The 26,770-nt window shown below is 42.6% G+C and overlaps 1 protein-coding gene across 4 annotated transcripts in view; it reads right to left on the bottom strand.

Annotated features, from left to right (window-relative positions):
- Positions 1-1,691: 1,691 nt before the first annotated feature.
- The window catches only part of USP6NL (USP6 N-terminal like), a 148,420-nt gene continuing 123,341 nt past the window's right edge, over positions 1,692-26,770 (bottom strand). For all 4 annotated transcript variants that reach the window (XM_032349777.1, XM_032349776.1, XM_032349774.1 and 1 more), the window contains exons 13-14: positions 25,261-25,413; positions 1,692-4,176 (exon numbers count right to left, since the gene is read on the bottom strand). In XM_032349777.1, coding sequence (XP_032205668.1) covers positions 2,768-4,176; positions 25,261-25,413 — 1,562 coding nt within the window. In that variant the 3' untranslated portion in view covers positions 1,692-2,767. The remainder of the gene's footprint in view (positions 4,177-25,260; positions 25,414-26,770) is intronic.

Below are 26,770 nucleotides of genomic sequence, written 5' to 3'. Positions count from 1 at the left end.
GTGGAGGAAAAGTAATTTATTTTCTTCCTCTACAATACTTCGATATCTGACTTTACATTTATGTATATACATCTCTCTCAGCTTTGAACACCCATTTTTTTTAAATTAAAAAAAATTTTTTTTAATTAAAAAAAAAAAAAAATAGTACCCCAAAGAGTCAAAGTTTTAAAACCCTTGGAGACTCTGGGTATAGCCTAACGTTTCAAACTAAATATTAAAACAAAAACCATACCGGGGTGTCTGGGTGGCTCAGTGGGTTAAAACCTCTGCCTTCAGCTCAGGTCATGATCCCCGGGTCCTGGGATCGAGCCCCGCATTGGGCGCTCTGCTCCGTGGGGAGCCTGCTTCCTCCTCTCTCTCTGCCTGCCTCTCTGCCTGCTTGTGGTCTGTATGTCAAATAAATAAATAAAATCTTTAAACAAAAACAAAAACAAAATCCATACCAAAGTGCTTATCACGCGAGGCAAGACTGCTGTGAAGAAGGGAGTGATTATGGACAAAGTACTCACAGCGCCCGCAGCTGTCCGTGAGCAGCCCCCTCCGCAGGGGTCCTCACCAAACACAGGGTGGTGATCCCCGTTAACCCACCTTACCAATACGAGTTCATCTTTCCTCACCCTTCCGCTATTTATCTTTCACTAAAAGATAAGTGTGAAAGACTAAAATTGTACGGTGGCAAAATAAGCTCCAATTAAATTTTCCTACTTGGAAAACAAACAGAGAGCTACATTTTATAGTGGGAAAGACTAGAAATACCTTATCGCTCTTAATAATGGCAGGTAAAATAAAGGAAAGGTAATGTAGTTCTAAATACAGAGCTCCTAGAAATTAATAAAGCGTTTGACATACAACTGTGATGTATAAAGTCACGTAGGCAAACACGGAGCACATCGCCTCAATTAGAAGAAAATTAGCTTAGAAGCATCAGAGATGGAGAGCATTTCTACATATGAAAAAAAGCACATGAAAGACACAAAACAAAATATACTTATTACTTTTAGCATGTTAAAAACAATCACATCCAAAAAAGTATACAGATAAAAATGTCATAGATGACATAAGAAAATAGTGTGTGTATATATATATTTTGCATATATATATATATGTATATATATAAATCTACAGTATTTACCACTGTTGACATATATATTTTGGAGCAGCTCAGATGCTGCTATCATATCCTAAATTATACAGCTTGGTTTATTACGAGTCACAGAATCATGGTTTAAAAACTGGAATTAACATCCTCAGCTACACGTCCGATGGACAATTCTTTCTAAGCCTCCACATGATCTGAACGGAGGCCCAGTGAGAGCAGGGCTTTGTACATGCTTCAGCAGCGAGCTGAGCTGCTGACACACGGCCATTTGTTTTGCTGTTTAATAACATCATTACCAAGTTGATTAAAATTACATTAGACTCATTATATACATAAAAAATATTGTCACATTCACTAGCTAAACAAATGTTACTCTCATCTGAAAAGACATACTTCGGTACCTTGAAAGTTTAAAGCCCCAACTTGCAACCGGAAGAGCCCGTGGTGTTAGGTTTTCTACTCTTGTCCTTGTTCAAACACGAGGAAAGCATGTTGAGGATAAGCTCTCCAATTAAACACAAAGTCAGACTTTCTGGGGATGCCTAAAACTGTCCCTGTGTTTTGGTAATTGTAGTGTAATAGACTGTTTTTGAAAGACGTTGCTAATTTTTAACCATGAACCTGAATTTGTTCTCACTGCAAAAGAAAAAAAAAAAAGATTTTTAGAAGTATGAAAGTCACACTATTTTTATAAAGATTAAAACCTTAGACTCCTTACTAATAATTAGGATCATTTTTTACAAGTTTACACAATGATAATTTAATGGTCTAAGTGCAGCCATATCCCTTGATTACCACCTTTAAAGAAAGAGTGCCAGGAAAAGCTCAAGTAAGTCAACAGCCCGGGCCCTGCAGGAATTTACAGGGCAGAAGTAAGAAGCGACCACAGCATTAAGCCTGCTATCAAACGATGTCAAAGGAGCCTGTTCTGTGCCCCAGTGTTTAAGCACCATTCAGTGGCGAGCTTTTCTCTCCAGCGTCTTTAATTTTCAGAAGGAAAGAAAATGGCCACAACTGCAGAGAAGCTGAATGAAGGTGGGGCAAACCCTGACGGCACTCTAGGATCTGGGTGAAAAATATAAGGGAGAAAAAGAAAAAAACAAAAACCAAAAAGCTTGGCTGGAAGACAAGTTAAGGAAAGAAAGAATAGTAAATTATTCCACGGACGTAGATTGAAATTAATTTTTTAAAATTAGTTTCTTTAGTTCTGTGTTCAAATGTGTGTGCCTGTAGGCTTTTTGGTATCTACTGAAAGACACGCACACTACATATAGCCTTGAAAGTATCTATTCTACACAGTTTCTCAGTGCTCTGTAACGTTACTCAGAACAGGATGGGCTAATGGCGCAAAAATGCTCAGGTTCTGGAGGAAGATGTAAGTGAAACTGAGTCCCGAATTATCATTATGTGTGCATCCCTAAATGCTATTGCTACGTTTCTGGGTTGAATTCAGTTCAACAGGTTCAGTGATGCTGCAGTCAAAAATGGTCATCACAAACCACATCTACGTGGGCTCAAAGGCTCCTATATATTCCTAGCATCAGCAGACGCCGCAGCTCTGCAAGATGTTTACAATAGTATAAAATACTGCTTTGGCAATTATAAACATATCAATGTAGGTTTCAAATGGTTTCTAGTCTCCTGTCTTTACCAAGTACAGATAAATTCTCACAGCAATACTGATTCTTGAATAGAAAGTCCATCGCGATTTCTGTAGTGGTACACTGGAGGTGAGGGCCCTGAATACTGGCAGCCAGAGGAGCCGGTGTCTTCTAAGCCTGGGGAAGTTCTGTATCGCACTGGACTGTCCACTGAAACCGCCGGCAGGCTGTGGTCCTGGAAGGGAACGTGCTGGAAGGTGGAATATTTTGGTAAGTTGCTCAAGTGGCCCCGGTTAGTGTCTTGAGTCCACAACGGTCCATGAGTCTCGGGTCTGTAGGTGTAACTGACCTCCGACCACTTTCTGTTATCCGGCAGATAATCCACTGGAGGAATGATGAACTGTCCATTCTTTGGCGACTCTGGATTGCCTGCGTACCCCCCGACGCCAGGATCAATGGGAAGGACTTCTACGCGGCTGGAGGGCAGCACGACAGGGAGCGGGCGGCCGTGCGACTTCTCTGGAGAAATATTGACTGAAAGAGTCGAACCATAAGGTCTCCGGGAAGGATGCACTTGAGTCCCGTGGGCAGACGGCGGAGAGGCGAAGCTGCTGTTAGCAGCAGGGATGTGTCTGGGAGAACTGCCGTGGTAAACGGGGGGGTTACTGTAGGACGGCGGCGGCACTGTCCTGCGATCCTCGCCGTCCAGCGGAGGTGGGTATTTTGCGTAACCTGCAGGCTGCACTTTAAAAGTAAACTTGTTTGATACTCGCGATGGACTAGAACTTGGCTCCACGTACTTCCTTGGGCTGTGAGAGTAAACCACGTTCCGTGGACTTTGGGAGTAGGCTCTTTCTAGTGCCTCTTCGATAGAAGCGCTGTTGTCATTTTCAGGTACGTTGTCGTACTGGGACGCGTTAGAGCCCCGCTTCCCTTCATCGGCATCCAAAACCTTCATCTTCTGCCTCACGTTTGATACCCGAGGGTCAGCAGAACTTGGGATGGAAACGGTGAGTGCCGGGTGTCCTGACCTACTTTTGCCTTCGATGGCGTATTTGGCAGTTTTTTCAACAGCTGAAGTATCTGACGGTTTGTTCCACTTGGGCACAAATTCCTTCCTGGTATTGGACATGGCATTGCTATTCTGGTTAGCAGCTGCGTGATTGTACTGCCTGGAACTGTCCTGTGGACCTGATGGAGGTTTTCTTTGAAGATCTGCTTCATCTTGAAGCTTTTTACTGTCTTCATCTTCTGATTTCCGTCTCAGCGCTCTTACTCGTTCTGGTGTACCAGTCCTGCTCGCGTGGAGAGGGGAAGGCTCGTGCTTTTTGTGAGGTGATGAGCCGCTTCCTCTTCTGCTGCTCGTATGGGGACTTGGCCTGCCCACACTTCTCTGTCCATTGCTCAGGTGACTGATGCAAGCAGATTCAGGTGGCAGCTGTCCCAAAGGTTTCTTCGGATACTCATCCTCTTTCCCTAAAGAGAAAGATAGATTCATAAGTAAAATAGATATAGGAGTAAATGGTATCAAATGTAAGAACCACAACAGAACAACTGCATGCTTTTCGTATGTGCACACGTATCTACACGCCACAGGATTGTATGGGTTTAGAAGCAGCACTATTTATTTTTTTTTTTTTTAAAGATTTTATTTATTTGACAGAGAGAGAGAGAGATCACAAGCAGGCAAAGAGGCAGGCAGACCAGGAGGGGAAAGCAGGCTTCCCGCTGAGCAGAGTTAGTGGGGCTCGATCCCAGGACCCTGGACCATGACCTGAGCCAGAGGCAGAGGCTTTAACCCACTGAGCCACCCAGGCACCACTAGAAGAAGCATTATTTAGAGAAACTGATACTAAAACACAGCAAAACTGAAAATCTTTTTACATGGCAGGCAGGTGGAAATATTTTATGAACTAATGAGTAAGGTTTATACAATGATGAAACGCATGATTCTTGGTTTTTTTTTTTTTTTTTTTAAGATCTATTGTTGCTGGGTGGCCACCTGGGTGGCTCAATGGGTTAAGCCTCTGCCTTCAGCTTGGGTCATGATCCCAGGGTGCTGGGATCAAGCCCCGCATAGGGCTCTCTGCTCAGCAGGGAGCCTGCTTCCTGGCCCCTTTCCCCCCGCCTGCCTCTCTGCCTACTTGTGATCTCTGTCTGTCAAGTAAATGAATAAAATCTTAAAAAAAGAAAAAAGATCTATTGTTACTTGCTTTTTCAAGAATGCAAAGCTGATACTCATTCTCTTTTTATTACCAAAACAATCGTGCAGGTCAGTAGTTCAATATCTTACCATTATGTTACTTTTGCTTTAATCTACCTCCACTAAAATGGTTTTGAAATCAGTAAAACCTCTCCTATCAACCTTAGGCAGGTCTGAAAAATTGAAAAGGCAGGGAATAACCAAATGTAGTCTCAACGTTGTCCCAAAACAGCTTATTATTTACTATTATTATTATTCTCTCAAGTACCCGCCAGAGGACTTCATGATGAAAAGAAATAGTACTCCATCTCAAAGTTTTTAACTCTAAAATATCCTAGTGCAAATGCAAAAAAGCAAAAAAAAATTAGAAAAAGAAAGAAAATCATACTGACTACTTTTAGTTTTACATTTTACATAATGAACATCAGAAAATTAATGAAGAGGGGTGCCTGGGAGGCTCAGAGGGCTAAAGCCTCTGCCTTCAGCTCAGGTCATGATCTCAGGGTCCTGGGATCGAGCCCCGCATTGGGCTCTGCTCAGCAGGGAGCCTGCTTCCTCCTCTCTCTCTGCCTGCCTCTCTGCCTACTTGTGATGTTTGCCAAATAAATAATAAAATCTTGAAAAAAATTAACGAAGAACTAAAGGAAGGTACAATATACTGGTCTTTCGGTAAACAGTTTTAGGATGTTCAGGCTCAAGACTTTGATTCAACACAATACTTGAAGTCCTAGCCACAGTCACACAAGAAAAAGGAATAAATGGCATTCACATTGGCAAGGAAGAAGTAAAACTGTGACTATTAGCAGAGGAGAAACCAAGGCAGATTCTTCACCGCAGAGAACAAACTGCTGGCTCCCACAGGGGCGGCGGGTGGGGCACAAGAGCCGGGATTACCAGCACATTCGTTACGGTGCGCACAGGTCATACACGGCCCTGCTGGAAACTGTACACCTGAAGCTAATATAGCGCCGTACGGTAACTCTACTGGAAGTAAAATACAAAACTTCAAAGAGTTTAAAAAAATTAAAACATGGAAAATAGTAACGTAGATATCCAGTAAATATCATCCTGAAGAAACGACGGACTCCGTTTGTAAACATTCCATGGCTTAAAACACATTTTTCACATTTCACAGAACACGGGTCTCACTTAACAGTATGTGGCCGCTCTCTTCCCGCCGCCACCGCCCGGAACACCGACCGGGTGAGCTCGGTGTAGGCATGTGCTACGTGATGCACCCACGAGACGTGAGCAAATAGACACGGTCTTTATTTTCACGTAGCTCACGGTCTGGATGATAATAATTTTGTCATTTCCCTGCATATCTACTTCTAAGATTTTTTTAAAAAAATATTCAGTGAACTTTTCTTTGGGGGTTGGAGAACAGAGTGATGAAGAAACAATATCCTTTAAGGAATTTAGCTACAGGAATCAGACTTATTAAGCTAAAAATGACCTTTGTGCTCTTTTCTTTTTCCTTTTCCTTTTTTTCTAAGCAGGCTCCACGCTGGGCTGGCCATGGAGCCCAGTGCAGGGTTTGAGCCCACGACCCTGAGATCAAGACCTGAGCTGAGGACCAACAGTTGGAGCCCCCTGGCGCACCCCCGCGGCGCCCCTACCTTTGTGCTCTTCTAATCCAATAGTCTTTACACTTTTTAAAAGCAGACCCTTTTATTTTCACACTGAATTCCATATGAAGCCCCAATATATAGAGAAAATATAAACATAGCTGCTCTGATCAAAGTGGAAAGTCACCCCTTTTTCCTCTTCCCTCGGCTGGGCAGCTGTGCAGAGTCCGAGGGCTGGAGAGCTAGTTCTGCCTGTAGCTTAGAGGTGGGAAGCAGAGTCTCAGAGCAGCTGGGAGATCTCTTTTTTTTTTTTTTTTAAACATTTTATTCACTTATTTGACAGAGAGAGCATAAGCAGAGGGAGAAGCAGGCAGAGGGAAAGGGAGAAGCAGGCTCTCTGTTGAGCAAGGGAGCCCGATGTGGGGCTCGATCCCAGGATCCCGGGACCATAACCTGAGCCGAAGGCAGACGCGCAGTGACTGAGCCACCCAGGTGGCCCCTGTGTGATCTTTTGTGGCAGACACTGGATGAGAACCAGGACCCGGTGGTTTCGTTCCAGCTCTGCCATTTATGTCACATTAATTAAACTCCAGAGATCCTTTTGATGATTTTAACTGAATCTAACTTTACTTTGGCAATATTTGCACAGACCCTGTATTTTGCACATTTGAAAGCCCGCCCAGTGAACTGGCAATTACAGGTTGTGTTGCTCATGTCTCTATTAATATGGATGTACCGAGCAACTACAACGTGCCAGGCACTGCTTGGGGAGCTGGCCATCCAGAGGGGACACAAAGGATGAAGTCCTGTCCTCCTGGAGCGTATGCTGGTTGTGCCGAGCTAGGAAGACAGTCCTAGAAGCACCAGGAGAAGACAGAGTGATGTGGGGTGGGCCGGGGCCGAGCAGGGCAGAGCTCGGGCAAGAGCAAGGGCGCCCTGTGCCTTGAGGGGGAGAGAACACTGGGGCGAGGCTGGAGGAACAGAGTCACATCACACATGGCCCTGAAGACCACGGTACAGATTCTGAATTTCTTCCTAAGTTAACCGCAATCTACTAAGGGCTTTTCGGCGAGTGACATCATCTGATACCTATCTTACCAAGTTCACCTTGGTGGGACTTGGGTTATGTAATAATTAGTGTTGATAACAGTAACAATAATGGCTAATATTCATCACGCACTTACCATGTGTTAGCCACTGCTCAAAAAGCTGTCCATACAGCATTCAGCAATAGGCACATGACTGAGGTCACCACTGTGATCTCACTCGAGAGAGGAGGAAATGGAGGCAGAAGTGAACTCGCTCAGGGGCTCCCAGCTGGTAAGTGGCAGACACACAGTTCAAACCCAGAGCTGACTGCAGAGCCCTCTGGATGGAAGGCAAGAGAAGGCGCTGCTTCTTGCGTATACCGTCAGGTCAGGGCCACACACTTGCTCCTGTGCTAGGCATGGGCTAAGAGATGAATGGACCACGGGGGCCCTGGGGACTGGAAGATACTGCTCAGTGACAGAGGGTGCGACCAATAGTGTTCTCCTATCTTTTTTTTTTTTTTTTTTTTAAGGTTTTATCTATTTATTTGCCAGAGAGAGAGAGAGTATACAAGCAGAGGAGTGGTAGGCAGAGGGGAGAAGCAGGCTCCCCCGGCCCACCCCACCCTGAGCAGGGAGCCTAATGTAGGACTCAATCCCAGGACCCTGGGATCATGACCTGAGCTGAAGGCAGATGCTTAACCAACTGAGTCACCCAGGCATCCTTGTTCTTCTATCTTTTTTTTTTTAAAGATTTTATTTATTTATCAGACAGAGAGCAAGCACAGGCAGACAGAATGGCAGGCAGAGGCAGAGGGAGAAGCAGGCTCCCTGCCGAGCAAGGAGCCCGATGTGGGACTCGATCCCAGGACGCTGGGATCATGACCTGAGCCGAAGGCAGCCGCTTAACCAACTGAGCCACCCAGGCGTCCCTCTTCTATCTTTTTATAAAAAAGACATTGTATGGTATGTGGACACAATATTTTAAGTGATAACCCAAACTTTAAAGGTTGTCCATGTTGGAATGACTGGGGGCTTCAGTAGGTTAAGCATCCTCCTTGGGCTCAGGTCAGGATCCCAGAGTCCTGGGATCGAGTACCACGTCAGGCTCCTTGCTCAGCAGGACGCCTGCTTCTCCCTCTGCCTGCTCTCTCCCTGCTCATGCTCTCTCTCTCTCTGACAAATGAAATAAAATAAAATAAAACAAGTTGTCCATGTCTGTCTGTGAAATAGTCTGAGGCAATTCCAGTTCAGTGTTTAACCAGCCTCGTAAGAAACAGCTAGAATCAAGGTAAAGAAGGGGACTCCAAAGCCAAAAGCACCCCGAGTCCAGAATATTCACAAGGAGTTATTTAGCCTACTGGGTTAAAAAACCAGCAACAAAAATAAAATCAGAATCTGTGTCCCCCAAAAAGCTTTCACCAGCTCTACAAATAGTTATCCACTGTGTCCCAAAAAAACACAGGAATTCCTTCTCCCTTGTAGGCGGGCAATACCAACAAACAAACGATCAGGAAGATATAAAGGTCTATATCAAAGAAAACCTGCACTTGGGAATCTCCTCGTGGTCCCCACTCAGACAGTTTTCTCAGGGCACAACGCGGTAACCTGGGTGGCTAAGGCAAGGGCCGGCGGCAGTCCGACGGAGAGAAACATCAGCCGGTCACCAGACGCCCTTCCAGGAGGGTGAGGGGGAGCCTGACGACAGCCGCAACCATTAAACGGAAAAGGAAAGCAGCGGCGCCCAGAGAGGGGGTAATTCCTGCCTGCGAGATGTGCTGCTCCAGGGACAAAGCTGGCTTCGCTGCAGAGACGCTCCCGCGGAGCCCTTGAAGCGGCTCCTCTCCGCGCCCCGCCAGCCGCCGGCTCCCCCGCTCCGAGCGCTCGCACACCACCCCCACGCCGCCCCCCGGAGCTGCGCCGCGCACGGGGCCTCCCCCGGACATCATCAGGCCACCGGGCCGAGCCGCGAGCGTTTCGCAGCCCGCACTGGATGTCTTCAGTGTCTCCACTGGCATCAGTTCACAACCCACGGAAGCCGGATTCTCTTGTAATTAGGTTGTTCAAAGGTTCGCTCTCTGCTATGGACTGAAAGTTAGTGTCCACCTCCCCGCCCCGCCCCCTGCCAAAATTCATATACGGGAACCCCCCCATGGAATATGGTATTGGAGATGGGGTTTGGAAGACAGGTCATCGGGGAGAGACCTCATGATGGGATCAGTGCCCTCACCTCTCTTCAGATGGGGCAGGGGACAAGGCCACAAAGAGGTCTGATCTGTCCCCTCTGAGAAGGCTTCTAGGAGCCGCCAGACTTCACCACAAGGACTGCAGCTGACGGGGTCCTCCCAGTTGGGGACAACAGTGGACTGAGGAGTGGCCCCTGGCAGAGCAGGGGGGACACCTTGTTGGAGGAACAGTGGTCCCATCTGGAGCTCTGGACCAGATGGGGACAACCCCTTCTCCTTCCGTCATCATAGCTTCCCAAATACCCCACACAGGTGACACTCAGAGGGCGGGAGAGTCTGAGCCTGAGTCATGCGTGTGAGGCAGTGGGCAGTGGCCGGCACATGTCTGCCCCAGGAAAGAGCTGAACGGTCTGCGACCTCTGAGGCGGACTGGGCGCTAGAGCAGGTTTCATTCACCAGAGGATGGATTTGAGTTTTCCCTTCTTCAGCAAAGACTGTGCCTAAAAATTACCTCACTGTTCTGGGCTGAATTACGTCCCCTCAGAATTCATGTGTTGAAACCCTAATCCCTCAGTATACAACAGGATACAAGGCCTTGGAGATAAGGCCTTTACAGAGGTGATTAAGGTAAATGGGGTCATTGGGGCGGGCCTCTGATCCAATATGGCTGACAGTTCTTCTCAGGAGAGGTGTCCGGTCACAGACAGGCACGGAGGGAAGACCCTGTAGGAAAACGCCCAGCTAACGCCAAGGATGGAAGAAACCAATCTTGCCAACACTTTGATACTTGACTTCCCAAACTCCAGAATTATTATTTTTTTTCTAAGATTTTATTTATTTATTTGACAGAGAGAGATCACAAGTAGATGGAGAGGCAGAGAGAGAGAGAGAGAGAGAAAGAGAGGGAAGCAGGCTCCCTGCTGAGCAGAGAGCCCGATGTGGGACTCGATCCCAGGACCCTGAGACCATGACCTGAGCCGAAGGCAGTGGCTTTAACCCACTGAGCCACCCAGGCACCCCAAACTCCAGAATTATAAGAAAACATTCCTCTATTGTTAAAGGCACTCAATCTGTGCTATTTCCATTAGAGCAATCAGAACAAAGATGTTACCCTGGAGTCTATATTCTCAATCTCAAAACTGATTTGCTGTACCAAACAGATTTTATGGATTCCCTTTTTCTGCTAGTTAAAAATCACGTTTCATTATTTATCATCATCTGCTTTTATGGTCCCAGCATATTTTCTTTTCTTTTTTTAAAAAGATTTTATTTATTTGACAGAGAGAGAGAGAGAACACAAGCAGGCTCCCCGCTGAGCAGAGAGCCCAAAGCGGGACTTGATCCCAGGACCCTGAGATCATGACCTGTGCCAAAGGCAGATGCTTTAACTGACTGAGCCACTCCGGTCCTAGCATATTTTCAATGTCGACAATGTAATGAAACCAGCTAGAGTCATGACAATTTATTTTACACGACCACATCGAAAAGACAACCGAACTGAACAAATGGGGAAGGCAGACACAGGCAGAAACAGATCCACAGTGATGCGAGATCCATTACTTTGCAGGTCCCATTTGCCATTTTCTGGGCTGTGGCTACCATGGTAGCGCTGGGGATGGGAACCTAGGATTGGCCTCCGTAGCGTTTTCCACAGACATGCAGCGAGACTGGCTTAGTGACAACGATGGCGCAAGAGGGCATCTCTAAGTGTGTAACCCGGAATTTAGGCAAGATTCCAGGTTTGGACTAGCTGAATCAGAGTAGAAAGGGTTACTAAGGGACCGATCCATGGAAAGATTCAACAAAAAACAAACCAAAAACTTGGGGTAGGTGGAAGGAAGGAAGTGGGAGAGGAAAGGGCCGGGAGAGAAAATGGAACATCTCCCGGGAAAGTAAGGCCACGTCGCACACGGTTGCTGTACGCTAGCACCTACAGACTGGCATCCTGAAGTCCTATAATTACATGAAAAGCACACACTGGTAAAGACTCACAGGATGCAGGATTACAGAGATAAGGCATGTATTTCTCAAGAGAAGGAATGAGAAGATTGAGAAAGGGTCATAGGGAGACCGAGGCCGTAATCCATGCACAAAACAAAACCGAGAGGTATGCGTCGTACATACATGCTTGTGAGAGTTAATTTTTCAATATAAAGGTAGGAAAAGTATTCACCTCACATTTATTTTTTTTTTAAGATTTTATTTATTTATTTGACAGAGAGAGAGAGAGAGAGAGAGAGAGCGCGCACACAGGGGAAGCAACAGGCAGAGGGAGAAGCACGGAGCCGGACGTAGGGCCTGATCCCAAGATCCAGGGATCATGACCTGAGCCAAAGGCAGGTGCTTAAGGGACTGAGCCTCCCAGGCGCCCCTTCCCCCTGCATTCAACACCACTTGATACTCAATTCAATAGAGCAAGTTTTCTGAGGAAGGAACATTAAAGTTCTGTGCATCTACATATCGCAGAATTCAAAGAAAACTTTAACATGTTCCATTTACCAAATGGGCAAGAGGCCCAAATCCACATGGAGGAAAAAAATTCTGTGACTGTTCTAAAAAATCCAAAAAGTGGCATGTCCAAGCTCCTTCATGGTAGCCAGACACACGTGTCCCTTTCCCCTGGTAGACAATGACCTGCTTCAAGTGACTTCCTCCGCATCCCAACCTCTAGGATTTAAGACAGTCACGGAATTACAAGTGAGGTGGTGACAAAATGTCCATTCATTCTCATCGTAGCCTAATGGCACACTGTCCCTATGCACGGCACAGAAACATAATGGTTATAAATACCCAAGATCTACCAGCCAAGAAACTAGATGTAGCAGGGTTTAAAGGGAAAAAAAAATCCAATGCAGACAAAATGACACTGCATTTAGTTAATTTCTAAACGGCAATCCCTCATTAGGCACTGGGGCCTGTAGCAGGCACAGGGTGAGTACCGCAAATGTACAAAGACATTTAGAGGATATGGCCTCTCTGTCCTCAAAGAGATTTTCAACAAGCATAGAGGGAGGTAAAACAACTTGAAAGAAGCAGTAGACAGAGATTTAAGAAAGAACCTTCCAAAATGCAGGGGCTTAAGAAACTCAGTTCTTCCCAATTTTAAAGATAATAACACAAGTGAGACTATGGAGGGCCAGGATATTCACCGGCGCCAGGGCCAGACTGCAGACTGGGATTCGCTTAATTTACAGCAGCGTCTGGTCAGCTCTCCTTCCCACAGTCATCTGTGACCCGGGGGCGTGCTGAAGACTAACAGGAGGCACGAACCCGGGGTCCTGGCATCGGTACCTCCTTTCCATAAACGCCTGCTGACTGAGGACACTGTGGGATTAGGCTGTGTTTGAGTTATTCCAGTAACTGATCTCACATCTCTAACTGGCGTAGAATTCTCAGTAACCCGACAGTGATGGAAGATACACATACACACGTTAGAGGGGGGCTGGGGTGATGGACATTGGGGGGGGTATGTGCTATGGTGAGTGCTATGAAGCGAGTAAGCCTGATGATTCACAGACCTGCACCCCTGGGGCTAATGCTACATTATATGTCAATGAAAAATAAAAATTAAAACAAAACATACACACGTTGCCTGTACCTCAGCGCAGGACCTTGGCCCTCCGGGGCCACACGACTGGGGAGGAGGGCCGTCTCTCTCAAGGGGAGGGGAAGTGAGAAGGCGGGGGAAGAAGTGCCCAGAGAGGAAAAGGGGGAAAGAGGAGGTGAGGAGAGAAAGCAGGCGCCAGAGGAGAGGTGAATGACGGGACCAGAAAGAGAAGGAAGGGGAGCCCAAGGGCAGAAAGTGGCGGCGGCCACAGGGAAGAGAGGAGCAGAACAGCGTCTCCCTTCCCGGAGAGGCTCATGTCGGAGCGGGGATGTGCTGGGGTTTCACAGAAACCGGGCGGGGCAGAGGCCGCTCCATTCCCATGGCAGTACCCAAACTCGAGCACCCGGTGCCGGGGCAATCCGACGTCGGTAATGATGCAATCTGGAAGAAAACTCTATCTGACTTCGTGATAAAGGCAATGCTTTCCTGAAGATGAATTATTCAACCTTTGCTGAGCTGAAGACAGACTGTGTAGACCGCTCAAGGAGGACAAACACCATCGCCCGTAATACTTTCCTATGCTAGTAAATAGTCCTCACCATTTTCCCATAAATGTGGCCCAAATAAGCATTAAACATTCTTGTACTATCCTCAGACCCACCTTAACCTATCGGAACCCCCGCGCACCCGTACACATGAACGCTGCTGAACTTGGCTTTGTCTGGTTTACCTGCTCCTTTCACCCCAAGCGGTCAAGGGTAGTTGTAAGATTCGAGCCTGAGCCTAACTGATGTCAAAAGAGATGGCTCTACACAGGCAGTGTGGATCAACATTTATTCTCCGTACTTAAATTCTGAGCTCTTCAACTGAACTCTTCAACAGCCACAGTACTGTCTGCGCTCGTCCCAGTATAAACTCCGTGCCCGTGATTTAATTTTCTTCTTCCCCTTGAAAACAGAGGTGTCTGAAATAATTACTGCCCTACTCTTAAAGGGTGGGAAAGCCACAATTCTTATCATATACGACAGGGACATCTTTGTGAAAATATCACATTACAAAAATATTTTTATGCCACTGTCAACTTGACATATTTTAATAAAGACAAAAGAGCTTGTTAGTTGGTTTTTGGAACTTTTTTTCTTAAAAAAAGGGGGGGAGGACAAGAGAAAGAATAGTCTAACCATCCCTTAACAAAACAAACAGAACGAAACAAAACAAAACAAAAAAACAAGAGAATCCCTCAAACCCCCTCAGGTTTGGTCATCTTTGCTCTTACGCAGGTCTCTGCTGCCACCCTGTGGGCACTACACCAAATTACAAGCCTTGCAGGTCAAGGGTCTGGGAAGGCATTACCAGTTTCATTCTCCCAACAAGAGACACAGCATTACAGCAAAGCGCTCAAAGTGCTCTCTCTTGTGAGTAACCCCCTACTCTTCAATTTCAACAATAGAATATATGTACTCTCACTGTTCTAACAGTTTTCAGTAAGAAATGGCAGGGGCTGTTGTCAGGAAAATTATACTAGGAGTCATCTTATTCCTTCCCAGATCAAATACGAAGTCTGAGTTTGAAAATATTGTCACAAAATCAGTGGTTTCACGTTTACATCTGAAAAGTCAAATGGCTTTATTTCTGTTTAATGTACCATTAGCCAGAAAAATATACAATTCAAGAATTATTATAGCCATCAACAATCATACCTCCTTTCTATAGGGAAATAGTGTGCTGTATTTACAGCTATAATAGGGAAAAAAATATGTTCTTTAATCATTGTAGTTAGTTCATAGACTTGACTTTTTTTTCTCATCAGACAAAAACTTGGAAGACGGGAAACAGAAAGGAGAGAATTAGTTAAACACATTGATAAATCTCTTATAAAACCATTTAATGCCACAAAAATCAATACATGTTTGTGAAATAACTATTTTTAAGATTGACTTATTTAGAGAGAGCAAAAGCACAGGAGTGTCGGGGAACAGAGGAGCAGGAGAGGAAGTCTTTTTTTTTTTTTTTTAAGATTTTATTTATTTATTTAACAGACAGAGATCACAAGTAGGCAGAGAGGCAGGCAGAGAGAGAGAGAGGTGAAGGAAGCAGGCTAACCGCGGAGCGGACAGCCTGATGCGGGGCTCGATCCCAGGACCCTGGGATCATGACCTGAGCCGAAGGCAGAGGCTTTAACCCACTGAGCCACCCAGGCGCCCCGGGAGAGGAAGTCTTAAGCAGACTCCCCACTAAGGACAGAGCCCATGCGGGGCTCCATCGCGCGACCCTGACATTCGGTCCATAGCGGACAGCCAAGCTGAGCCGAAACCAAGAGTCAGATACTCAAGTGACTGTGCCACTCGGGTGCCCCTGAAATAATTTTTAAAATCTGCACTTTGTGATCCTAGTGTTTGAATTCACACATATACATATGTAAAACAAAACAAAACAAAACAAAACAAAACAAAACCTGCTGAGCACATTTAATATCAATTTCTATTATACAAACAAAAGTGAAAACCCACCTAAACCCTCAGAAAGTGCGACAGTTTTGTTTTGTTTTGTTTTTTAACTAACAAACAACACAGTTGACTCCTTTGTATGTGTGTATGTGATCAGGATACGAACCAGTTCCATTACCTCAAAACACTGCCTCATGTGAGCTAACCATTTGTAGATGGCAGCCTTTATTATCTAAAGAATAGATGAAAACTTCATTAGTTCATTAAAAAATACTGACTGAATGCCCATTCTACAGGCACTGAAGTAGGTGCTGGTGACACGAAGAGCACTGGGAGCACACACAGGGTGTGCACCAGGGACAAAACCCCGGGGCTTGAGTTCTGCGGCTCGGGAGGCTGCAACTGGCTGACAAGGCAGAAGGAGGAGATGATGCTTAAGCCAAGTCGTGAAAACAAACAGAATGGAAGGGGACAGAGGCACCTGGAGAATTGTCCAGGGTGTCCTTGGGGGAAAAGCATATCCCAAGGCAAAGTAGTAGGAGCGCGTAACACGGCAGCGGGGCCCTGAGAGGGCAGGCGGTCTGCTGTAAGGTAGGGAGCTGACTTGGCAATCAGGCCTGGTCACCGGGATGGGACCTTGGGCACTGCTTAAGCTCCAAGCCCCAGGTTCCTAATCTCTACGCTGCTACTACTACTACTGATGCCAGAACAAGCATGAAAGCTATTCAAAATTAAACTAAAACGTCTCCTAATACAAGATTTAGGGTCCTTCATGGGTGCCTGGGTGGCTCAGTCAGTCTGCTTCCAGCTCAGGTCATGATCCCAGGATCCTGGTTCCCAGGCATGCCTGCTTCTCCCTCTGCCCCTCCCCCACCCACTCCCTTCCTCTCCCCACCCCCACCTCCCCAACAGACCCACGCTAATCTTAAAAAAAAAAAAGATTTATGGTCCTTTCAGATAAAAAAAACAAAGGTACACAGGATTCCATCATGTTCAAAGATGTTGAAAGGTAAAAGGTGAAAGTAAAAGTCCAAAAAATCCCCAAAAGACAAAAAACAAAAGCTAAGTCCAATCCTCCCGGGTTGAAAGCTGCAGAATTCCTCAAGGAGAAGAAAGAATTAGGTGGTGTGCAAGCAGGATCCACGGTGTCTATGTGTCTGAGCCATCTGAGGGGCACAGACCCAGTGATAATAAAAAGTGGTTCTGCCTATAAGTTCGTGACTGATGAGAATTTAGTTGGAGTCCTGGCTCATATTTCAACTGACAAAGTACCTTCCAAATGTATTTGAAATTCATTTTTTTCATTCATAAAGATCTAGAATTAAGTATAGAAAAACTGAAGAGAATTAAATACAGGATTAATTCTGTATTTTTTGCATTAAGGAATCTGTCCATATTTAGTATTTTATATATTTACATTAAGAGAATTTGGCCCAAGTTGCTTTTTTATGCCAAACAGATTTGAACTTAGGATGTGAAATTTATAAATAGTAGTGTAACTAATTTTTAAGGGACTGGAGGTTCAGCAAATTCTTAAATTTATCACAGAAGTTCTTTAAGAACTAGGGAAGGCTTTGTTTTGAAATTTAAAAGTTATGTTTAAGGAACTGCATATATTAAATTTATAAATGCAATTTAAAATGTTTGTAGGACTTCATCTGTAAATGGAACCAAATGTTAACTACCATTAACATTAGCCAAACATTAATGTGCCCTTTAAAAGAGAATGGTAAATTTTCCCAAATTTAAAAACAATCTACTGACTTTTATAAACTGGATTACCAGACTAAAAGAAGAACTAGGTTTCGGGATTTGGAACTTTAAGAAATCAAATACTAATTTTTAGAAACCTCAATAATTCTGTGCACCAAAAACTGTCCTCAAGGATATTAACAAACCTGAGTCAACAAAAAACCTTATTCCAAAGGGCTGTTGAAAAAAATTAAGTGACACGAATATGTAAAGAACGCATTTTGCGAGAAGACTATCATTTAAGACTCAAAAGTTTGCCATTATTGTTACTATGTTAAACGTGTCTGAGGAGGTGGGAAGGAGGGAAATAGGAAAATAAGCAGACGGCAGACTGGGAAAGTATCTGAGATCAAAGGAGGGAGCCTCATCTTCTCTGTCCGACACAGCAGCGCCCCCTCATGGCTCTGGAAAGATAAGGGGCAGCACGGGAGTCAGCCCCGCAGTGAGGCTGGAGAGGAGGCATCAAAAAAAAAAAGAAACACAAAACCTGGTGTCTGAATGTCTGAATGGACTGTCACCGGGTGAAGTACTAGTAAGCGGGGGTGATGGGGAGATTCTGGAGACTATGGAGATGGGGTAAAGTTGAACATTTTACCATGACAGGAAATAAACAGGAAAAAAATGGGAAAATGAACATTTTCTTCCTCCATTCCTGTCAAAACTTCTGGTGACCATTACAAAAAACCATACAAAAGGGAAAAGGCAATCTGAAGCTGGCAAAGTTTTGCTGTAAAGAGACAAAATTTTAAAAATCCAATTTCCCTAGGATAAAAAAGGACATTTCCCACAGCTAAATGCAACAAAATACTCTCCTTTCTGAACAAAGTTCCTTAAGTTTCATGTTTTCTGATACCTAAAATAAAAGATAAAAATTAAAAGGGCTCTCTCAATTATTGTAAGAAAAATTTGCTCTTGATTCTTTAAGGTCATATGGTCATAAGCTAGAGCTGGGCCAAACGGGAGGCAGTCACCATGGATCAACATGGGCTTTCTAACCAGAGTGACTTCCCTAACTGGCAAAGTCTTTGCCAGACAGTCTCTTGTGAATAGAAGAGAGATAGCTGATGAGAACCAAGGGATAGTTTGACCTCAAGATCACGAGCCAATGGGGTATGTGGGAAACGATGGGAGTCATCTTAATGCTTTACTTGTACACTTATTTAAACCGGGGTCTTCAGAGATGAGTTACGTTAAGAGATGGAAAGATAAAACTTTCTAACTACTTTATACGTGGTTACTGCAGCACCGGTCAAAAAGAACGGCATGATAGAATTAATCATAAAACAGAAACAACATAAGACAAAACACAAATGGCTGGAAATCAGATAAGCGACATACAGGAAAGGCTTGATATACTCCTTATAAACAAAAGACTGACACAAACAAGAATATAAAGATAAACAGCAAATTAGGAAGAGAAGGAAACATTTGTTAACGAAAGACAGTCACGAAAAAGCTGTGTATATTTATGTAAATATAAGTGCTTTCAATACAAGTTTATAGGTAAAAGCAAAGGAAAAGGACTCAAAGAATATTCACCAACCTGAACTAATGGAAAGCCTTCATACTTCACTCAACATACTGCAAAGATTATCTACAGTTCTTATGAGGATATATTCATAAATTATTTCTGTAATAAAACTGAGGAATAGGGGATTTTTAGGGTAAGCCAGAACTATCTTGTTGCACATAAAAGCAAGGAAATGTTCAAGGACAAATAGTGTTGAATCAGAAGAACACAGAAATCAGTTTAAGGGAGCTCCCACTGGCCAAACAGAGAATAACGTGGGCATTAAAACAGTAACAACTGTATCTGATTGAAACATTAAGAATATAGCAAATTCCATGGATTCACAGTGAAAAAGCCAAAGCAAAAGCTCACTTTCTGCCACTGGAGATAATCAAGAACATCAACTCCTAACTTTGAAAATTGGTAAAAGAATACAATTAAGCATTTATTCTGCCCCTTCAGTAGGAAATACATCTTAGGGTAACTAAAGAGCCCCTGTTGGTAAAGAAGAGAAAACTCTTTTACAAAAGAAAATCTGTTGCTAAATGTAAAAAAATAATGGAATTTGAAAAATTACTACTTTACAACCTATAATGAAATATTTGTTTTTGGCAAAGATTATTAATGGAAGCTAAAACCATCGAGGGAAAGATTAAAAACAAAGTCACTATCTATCAGAGAGGTGTGGACGAAGAGGTGGAGGCCACTTTTGTTGTACCTCCACCATTGCTGAAAGCCCCTCTAGGCGACTTTCAGGGACTTTAAAGGGTCAGTCCCCTTTTTCTTCTTCTTTTTACTTTTCTCTCCTTCTGGGAGGCAGATATAAAAGACTAGGACATTTTAAAACTACTACATATGTGGGGAAAATTAGAAAGTGATGACTATACATGTTCAGGGAAAGTTTCAGAAAAGGTTCTGAGAAGAACTTAAGTTTACATTTGTGGCTCATCCTTGCCACAGACACAGCCTACAACAATAAAACAAACAAACAAAACAACAAAAAACAGCAAACTTGGGGAAAACGGAGAAAGCTCCAGACTTACAGCGCTGGATACAAATGTCCAGTTTTCAACAACAACAAAAAAAATCACCAGAGATACAAAGAAACAGGAAAGCATGGCTCATTCAAAGGGGGAAAAAAAAATCAAACTGAATTTTGTCCCTGAAAACTGTCCTGAAAAAGACCAATGGCAGATAAACTAGACAAAAACTTTAAGTGTCTTAAGATCAAAGAACTAAAGGAAGATGTGGATAAGGTTAAGAAAATCATGTATGAACAAAATGATAATATGAATAAAGAGAACACATAAAAAACTGTGGAACTGAAAAATATAATAAATGAAATTGAATAATCACTAGAGCATTCAAAGGCAGATTTAAGCGGCAGAAGAAAGAATCAGCCAACTTGAAGATAGGACAATGGAAATTATGAAGACTGAGGAATAGAAAGAAGAAACATTGATGAAAAGTGAACAGAGCCTAAGGGACTGGAAACCATCAGGCAGATAGACAAATGCCTTTTGGGAGTCCCAGAAGGAGAGAGAGACTGGAAAGAGAAAATATTTGACAAAATAATGGCTGAAAACTTCCCAAATTTAATTAAGGACATGAATTTAAATCTCCGAGAAGCTTAAAGATTTCCAAGTAAAATGAACTCAAAGAAACCCACACTGAGACACATTACAGTTAAACTTTAAGCAGTAAGAGAGAAGCAACTTATCATATACAAGGTATCCTCATAAGGCTATAAGCAGATTTCTCATCAGAAACTTTGGGGGCCAGAAGGCAGTCAGCCAACATAGTCAAAGCATTAAAAAGAAAAAACTATCAACCAATAATCCTATATCTATTACAACTGTCTTTTAATAGTGAGGGGAAAATTTAGACAATCCCAGATAAACAAAAATGGAAGGAGTCTGTTACCACTAGACCTGCCTTGACAGAAATGTTTAAGGGTGCAGTGTTAAATGAAAGGATATTACTCAGAAATTCAAAGGCATAAAAAGAAATAAAGATGTGATGAGCACTAGTTGTTATATGCAACTCACGAATTACTTTTTTAAAAGATTTTATTTATTTATTTGATAGAGAAAGAGAGTTCACAAGTAGGCAGAGAGAGAGGAGGAAGCAAGCTCCCTGCTGAGCAGAGAGCCTGATGTGGGGCTTGATCTCAGAACCCTGAGATCATGACCTGAGCCAAAGGCAGCAGCTTAATCCACTGAGCCACCAGGTGCCCCTAACTCATGAATTATTGAACATTACATCAAAAACTAATGATATATTACATGTTGAATTTAAATTAAAAAAAGAAATTAAAAAAAGAAAGACAGCAATACAGGTAAAAACACGGGGAATTATAAAAGCTATTATTACTATAACAATGATTTGTAACTCCACTTTGTCTACATGATTTAAGAGAATAATAGTTTTAAAAAAACAATTATTTGTAAAAGCTAATATTGTTGTAACTTCAGTTTGTAACTCCATATTTTGTTTTCTCCATAATTTAAGAGACTAATGCATTTAAAAGAATTATTGCTGGAGTGGATGGGGCTGCGAGGGATCGGGTGGCTGGGTAATGGACACTGGGGAGGGTATGTGTTGCGGTGAGCGCTGTGCAAGATCGATAATCACACACCTGTACCCCGGAAACATATAGTAAATTATATGTTAATAAAAAAATAAAACTTAAAATTATAAAATTATTATTATTTTAAGGTTTCAGGCACAGAATGTATAAAAATGTCATGTGGAAACATCAACAACTGAAAGGGTTGGGTAATGGAGCTGTAAAGGAGTAGAGTTATTGAAGTTAATCCTCAAATTGAAATTAGAGAGTTATAACTTTAGGATGTTAACCATAGCTCCTTTAACTTCCCCCCGCCACAAATAGCTATAGAATATACACTGAAGAAAATAAGTAATTTCAACATTTCACAATAAAACAATCAACCAAAATGGAAAGTAAGATAGTAATCCAGGAAATAAGAGACAAAATTCTTTAAAGTATATAGAAAATAAATACCAAAATGACAGAAGTCCTTCCCTGTCAGTAATTACTTTAAAAGTAAATGGTTTAAACTCTTAAATCAAAAGACAGAGATTGGCAGAATGGATAAAGACACATGATCCAACTCTATGTTACCTTCGGGAGACTCTCTTTGGATCAAAAGACACCCACACACTTAAAGCGAAAGGATGGAAAAAAACATTCCAAGCAAAAAGTAACAAAAGGGAGTAGGGGTAGCTCTACTACAGCAGACAAAATAGACTATACATCTAAAAAAAGTTACAAGAGACAAAAAAAGGACATTATATCTTAATAAAATGTACAATACAGCAAGCAGATATAATAATGGCCAATATGCATGCACCTAATAATAGACTATCAAAATATATGCCACACAAACTGACAGAAGTGAAGGGAGAAACAGTTCTACAATAAGAGCTGGAAACTTCAGTGACTGGCCCACAGCAAGCGACACAACAACCAGGTGGAACATGAGGACACAGAGGATGTTAGCAACACAATAAACCAACCAGATCTAACAGACAATTACAGAACTCCCTACCCAACAACTACAGCATACACACTCTTTTTTTTTTTTTTTAAAGATTTTATTTGTTTATTTGTCAGAGAGAGAATGAGGAGAGAGTACAAGCAGGGGTAGCAGTAGGCAGAGGGAGAAGCAGGCTCCTTGTTGAACTAGGGAGCCCAGACCTGAGCCAAAAGGCAGATGCTTAACCGACTGAGCCACCCAGGCGCCCCAGCTTACACATTCTGCTTAAGTGCATGTGAAACATTTTCTATTACATGTTACATCACAAACGGATCTCAAACAGATTTTAAGAGACAGATTTTCTACAAAGTATCTTCTCTGGGCATGACAGGATAAAGTTAGAAGTCAGTCAACAGAAGTAAAACTGGAAAATTCATAAATTCCCGGAAATTAAAAACACACCCTTAAAACTCTTCCCTTAAAAGTAATTCAAGATAGGACTAAGGACTTAAGCATAAAAAAGCAAAAACGTAAAAGCTGCAAAAGAAAATGTGGGTAACCAAAAATCTTTCACTCAGCATGTGGAAAATTCTCTACCTAGGACACAGAAGTGAGATGTCATAAAGGGAAAGACTGATTAAATTTTTAAAAATTCTATATGAAAAGTATCTGTAACACATACAATAAACTGGCTAATTAATTTCCTTTACTTAGGAAGATGTGCGTGGATACAGCAGGAGAAAAATGGGCAGAAGATGAACAGTTTAGAGAGAAAGAGATAAAATGCCCAATAGAAATGAAAGACACTCAATCAAAATTAAAGAAGTGCAAATCAAAATAACGGAAAACTTGATCCAACGGGAAAAAAAATGAACAATTAAAAATACCATGTGCTGTGCGGGGATGGGAAAACCAAGTGCTAAGTGAGGCAGCCCATCAGGAGCCACAAAGACATAAGATGCTTATGTGTGCTTTTAAGATGATGGGAGGTTAAAATGTCTTACTACAATGAACATTTAATGGCCTTAATGTTCCATGGACGCCTGCAATAATTTCAAGAGGATACCACTGACCAGGCTGCAGAGCGCAAAGCCCAGATAGTCGACGTCGTAGAAGTAGAGATACGGAGGAGAGACAGATTACTGTCCCAGAGAAAGTGCAGAGCCGCCTCACCACTCTGCCCTTTGTCAGTAAGATCAGGACAAGCTTTAGCCGATGGGCCTGGTGTTCTGGGCCCGGTCTCCCTTTATCCGCACCTCCCCCTTAATCCCTAGTCTATCACCTCCTAGTAAAAAGATCTTACAAACTACTACTACTAAGTTTGTTCACGTGTAAAAGGTGGGTGAGTACTTTTTCAGAGCTATTTTTAGGGATTAAATGAGATAGTGCATGTAGCCTGTGGCCCAGGCTAAGCATTCAGTAAGTAATATCTGCTACTTGGATGCTGAACATCCTATTCTGCAATATTTTATTCTCATGCTTGAATAGTGCTACTATATATATTTTTTCTCTCTGTATGCCTTTTACTAAAACGTATCTTGACTTTTTTTTTAGAAAAAAAGGCAAGACATTTTGGACCAAATGTTAACACAGTTAGTCCACTGCTGTCCAACGGGTGTGCCCTGCTACAGTAAAGAATCAGCGGGCAACGGATGTTATCGCACTGAGCACGAGAACGGCGTCCTCACTTAGCAAACGTGATGCTTGCCAAGGCCTCTGACCACCAGCAACCACTGCTGTGACGGTTTGTTTTCTAGTGGTTCTTGATGACCCAGAACGAACTTGGGAGAAACACTGATTAGAGCCCTCAAAATGAAGTACCAAAAAGCAGAGCATCTTGGTTTTTACAAAAGGGAAGAAAAGATGTGCTTTCCATGAACGTATGTCTGCTCGTTCTGCACAGATATCTCTAAGAAGACATCAAAATACGGGCCAGACTGACTGGGAAATGCTACCTCCAACTCTACCTGAGAACCTAACAGCTGGATTGCCTTGGAACAAATACAAGAGAAGAAATGGGCGAAAAAGGACTCTTTCTCAAGAAACCATTTCTTGTCAAATTATATCTCGCCAAAATGTCTGAGTTATTCCTGCTGTGATCTTTCCACATTTTCTTTCTCTCCCCTTTCCTCTGACCCCTCCTTTGGTCCCTCCCCATTTGTCCTGTTTACTTAGACTTCATTTGCTATCAGTCACATAAATCGTCTCCCCTGTGTGCACCTCGAGACAAGAAGCATGTCTTTCTCTTCAGTTGCTGAATTTCCTGCCCAGCACCTCACAGAAAATCTACTAGGAGGTGCTGGAAGAGGTTCTGAAATAAGCAAATAAAATATTATCTACATGGCAACATCCTGCCAAGAGCCCTGGGTCAGCAGTCAGGATTGGACGCCAGTGTCAGTAACGCCATCTGCGGGGTCTGTAGCTTCAGACAGAAGCGCGTCAGTATCCGGGTCCCCTTCTATAAAATGTTATCTTTTATTTTCTCTGCTATTCCTTACGGTTTTACAGATTGAGAGGCTGAAAGTAAAGGCTGTTGTTTATGCTCATTTAAAGCACCATAATTACTTCTCTTGATCAGTATTATTTGCCATCCAAACCTTCTAAATTTAAGCAGGGATAGTACAGTTATGCTATTAGGAGAGGCAGATTTCATTAATGCATTTATTTGCTTTTTCTTAAAATAAGCACAAAGCCATAAACAGCTTGCCATTACAAATACACATAATGCTTATGTTCTGAAACAGAAATGACCTGTGTTCACTGCACCGTTTCCCAACTTTAATTATGACTTAGATAGAAAGTGTTTGAGGATTTCTTACCAGGTTCTGGAAGGTCTAATTTTGCACGCTTTAGTTCCACCATAGAAATCTGAAGTTGCTCTATTACAAAGTCATCTTCGAAGAAAAAATCCTTTGCCAGGGTCTCCTGAAGAAATTCTACAAGTTCTTCCATAGACAATTTCATTAGATGTTCTAAGAACAAATCAGAGAAATACAAATGCTGGGTTAACAGTTTCTCAGGTTGAGAAGGTAACATATTCTGTTCTGGTGCAGTATTTTTTAAAAGGGGCACAGCATACAACTTACACATAGCACTGTGACCATCACTGACCCTCAGTAGGATGAAGTATTTTATGATACTCAAGCAGTCACATCTATTCTTCGGGAAGACAGGGAGAACTGATTACTAATAAGTACCTTCTTATGGATTTATTTAAGAACGTCACACCTTAGACATCAATATTAACCGAGAGCAAGTACTTCTTAGAGCCACGGGCCACCCAGGTTGACATGAGGGCTTTCTGTTTTATTGTTATGGAACTCCACCTCCCATAGGCACACCTATTTCAAGTGTTTCTAGTTACAGTTTCAGAATTTCTAAAAAATCTGGATTACTAACCTTATTTGTATTTCTACTTATGAAATTAGTTTTATTTTAAAAAATTCAGATTATGGCGCCTCGCCTGAGTGGCTCAGTCGGTTAAGTGTCAGCCTTCGGCTCAGGTCATGATCCCAGGGTCTGGGGAATCCAGCCCCGCGCCGGGCTCTCTGCTCAGGTGAGAGCCTGCTTCTCTCTCTCCCTCTGCCTATCACTCTGCGTACTTGTGCTCTCTATCTCTCTGTCAAATAAATAAATAAAATCTTTAAAAAATAAAAAAGAAAATTTAAAAATATAAAAGAATAAAAAAACTCAGATTACAGATACAAAGTAGAAAGCAAAAATCAGCTATGACCCCACTAGCCACTGTCCTATAAGCAGATGTGCGGACACGTATCAATTTAAAAAACTGATTATACTTTGAGTCCATAGGAAATACTATGATGTACTATAATCCGTTTAATCAGTTTTCTAATACTGGACATTTAGGTTATTACTCATTTTTTTTTACTACTTAAAACTAGTAGTGTGTGATAAACCTGCTATAACAATGTCTCTAAATGTTGATAAAACAATCATGAGGAAAAAAAGAACAAAATCTTAGGAGCTTTAGCTAAACTCTTGGTTAAGGTGCCCAGAAAGTTTATGAAGCATCATACAGCGGTGAAGAAAGTTCATGTAATTAAGTCCCTGAGCTTTTGTCTTCCTGAGGAAAAAAAACGACATTATTTAGCCTGATGATACGATGGGATATAAAGTAGCTATTAGGCTTTAAGTCTATTTGCAAAGGGTGAAGAAACTTTCCAGTTGCCAAAATTAATCAAGACTCATACATAAAACAGAATTTCAGATGGAGAACAGACCTATGGAGAAATACATCATGTTTCCACTTTCTTGCTGTTTAGTGAACATTAAACGAATATGCATATATCTTAATAAAAAAGTATACTT

This window comes from Mustela erminea, chromosome 6 (genome assembly GCF_009829155.1).
Source record: "Mustela erminea isolate mMusErm1 chromosome 6, mMusErm1.Pri, whole genome shotgun sequence".
Taxonomy (NCBI): Eukaryota; Metazoa; Chordata; class Mammalia; order Carnivora; family Mustelidae; genus Mustela; species Mustela erminea.
Note: the sequence above shows the minus strand (reverse complement) of the source record. Positions and strands in the feature narration are given on the sequence as shown.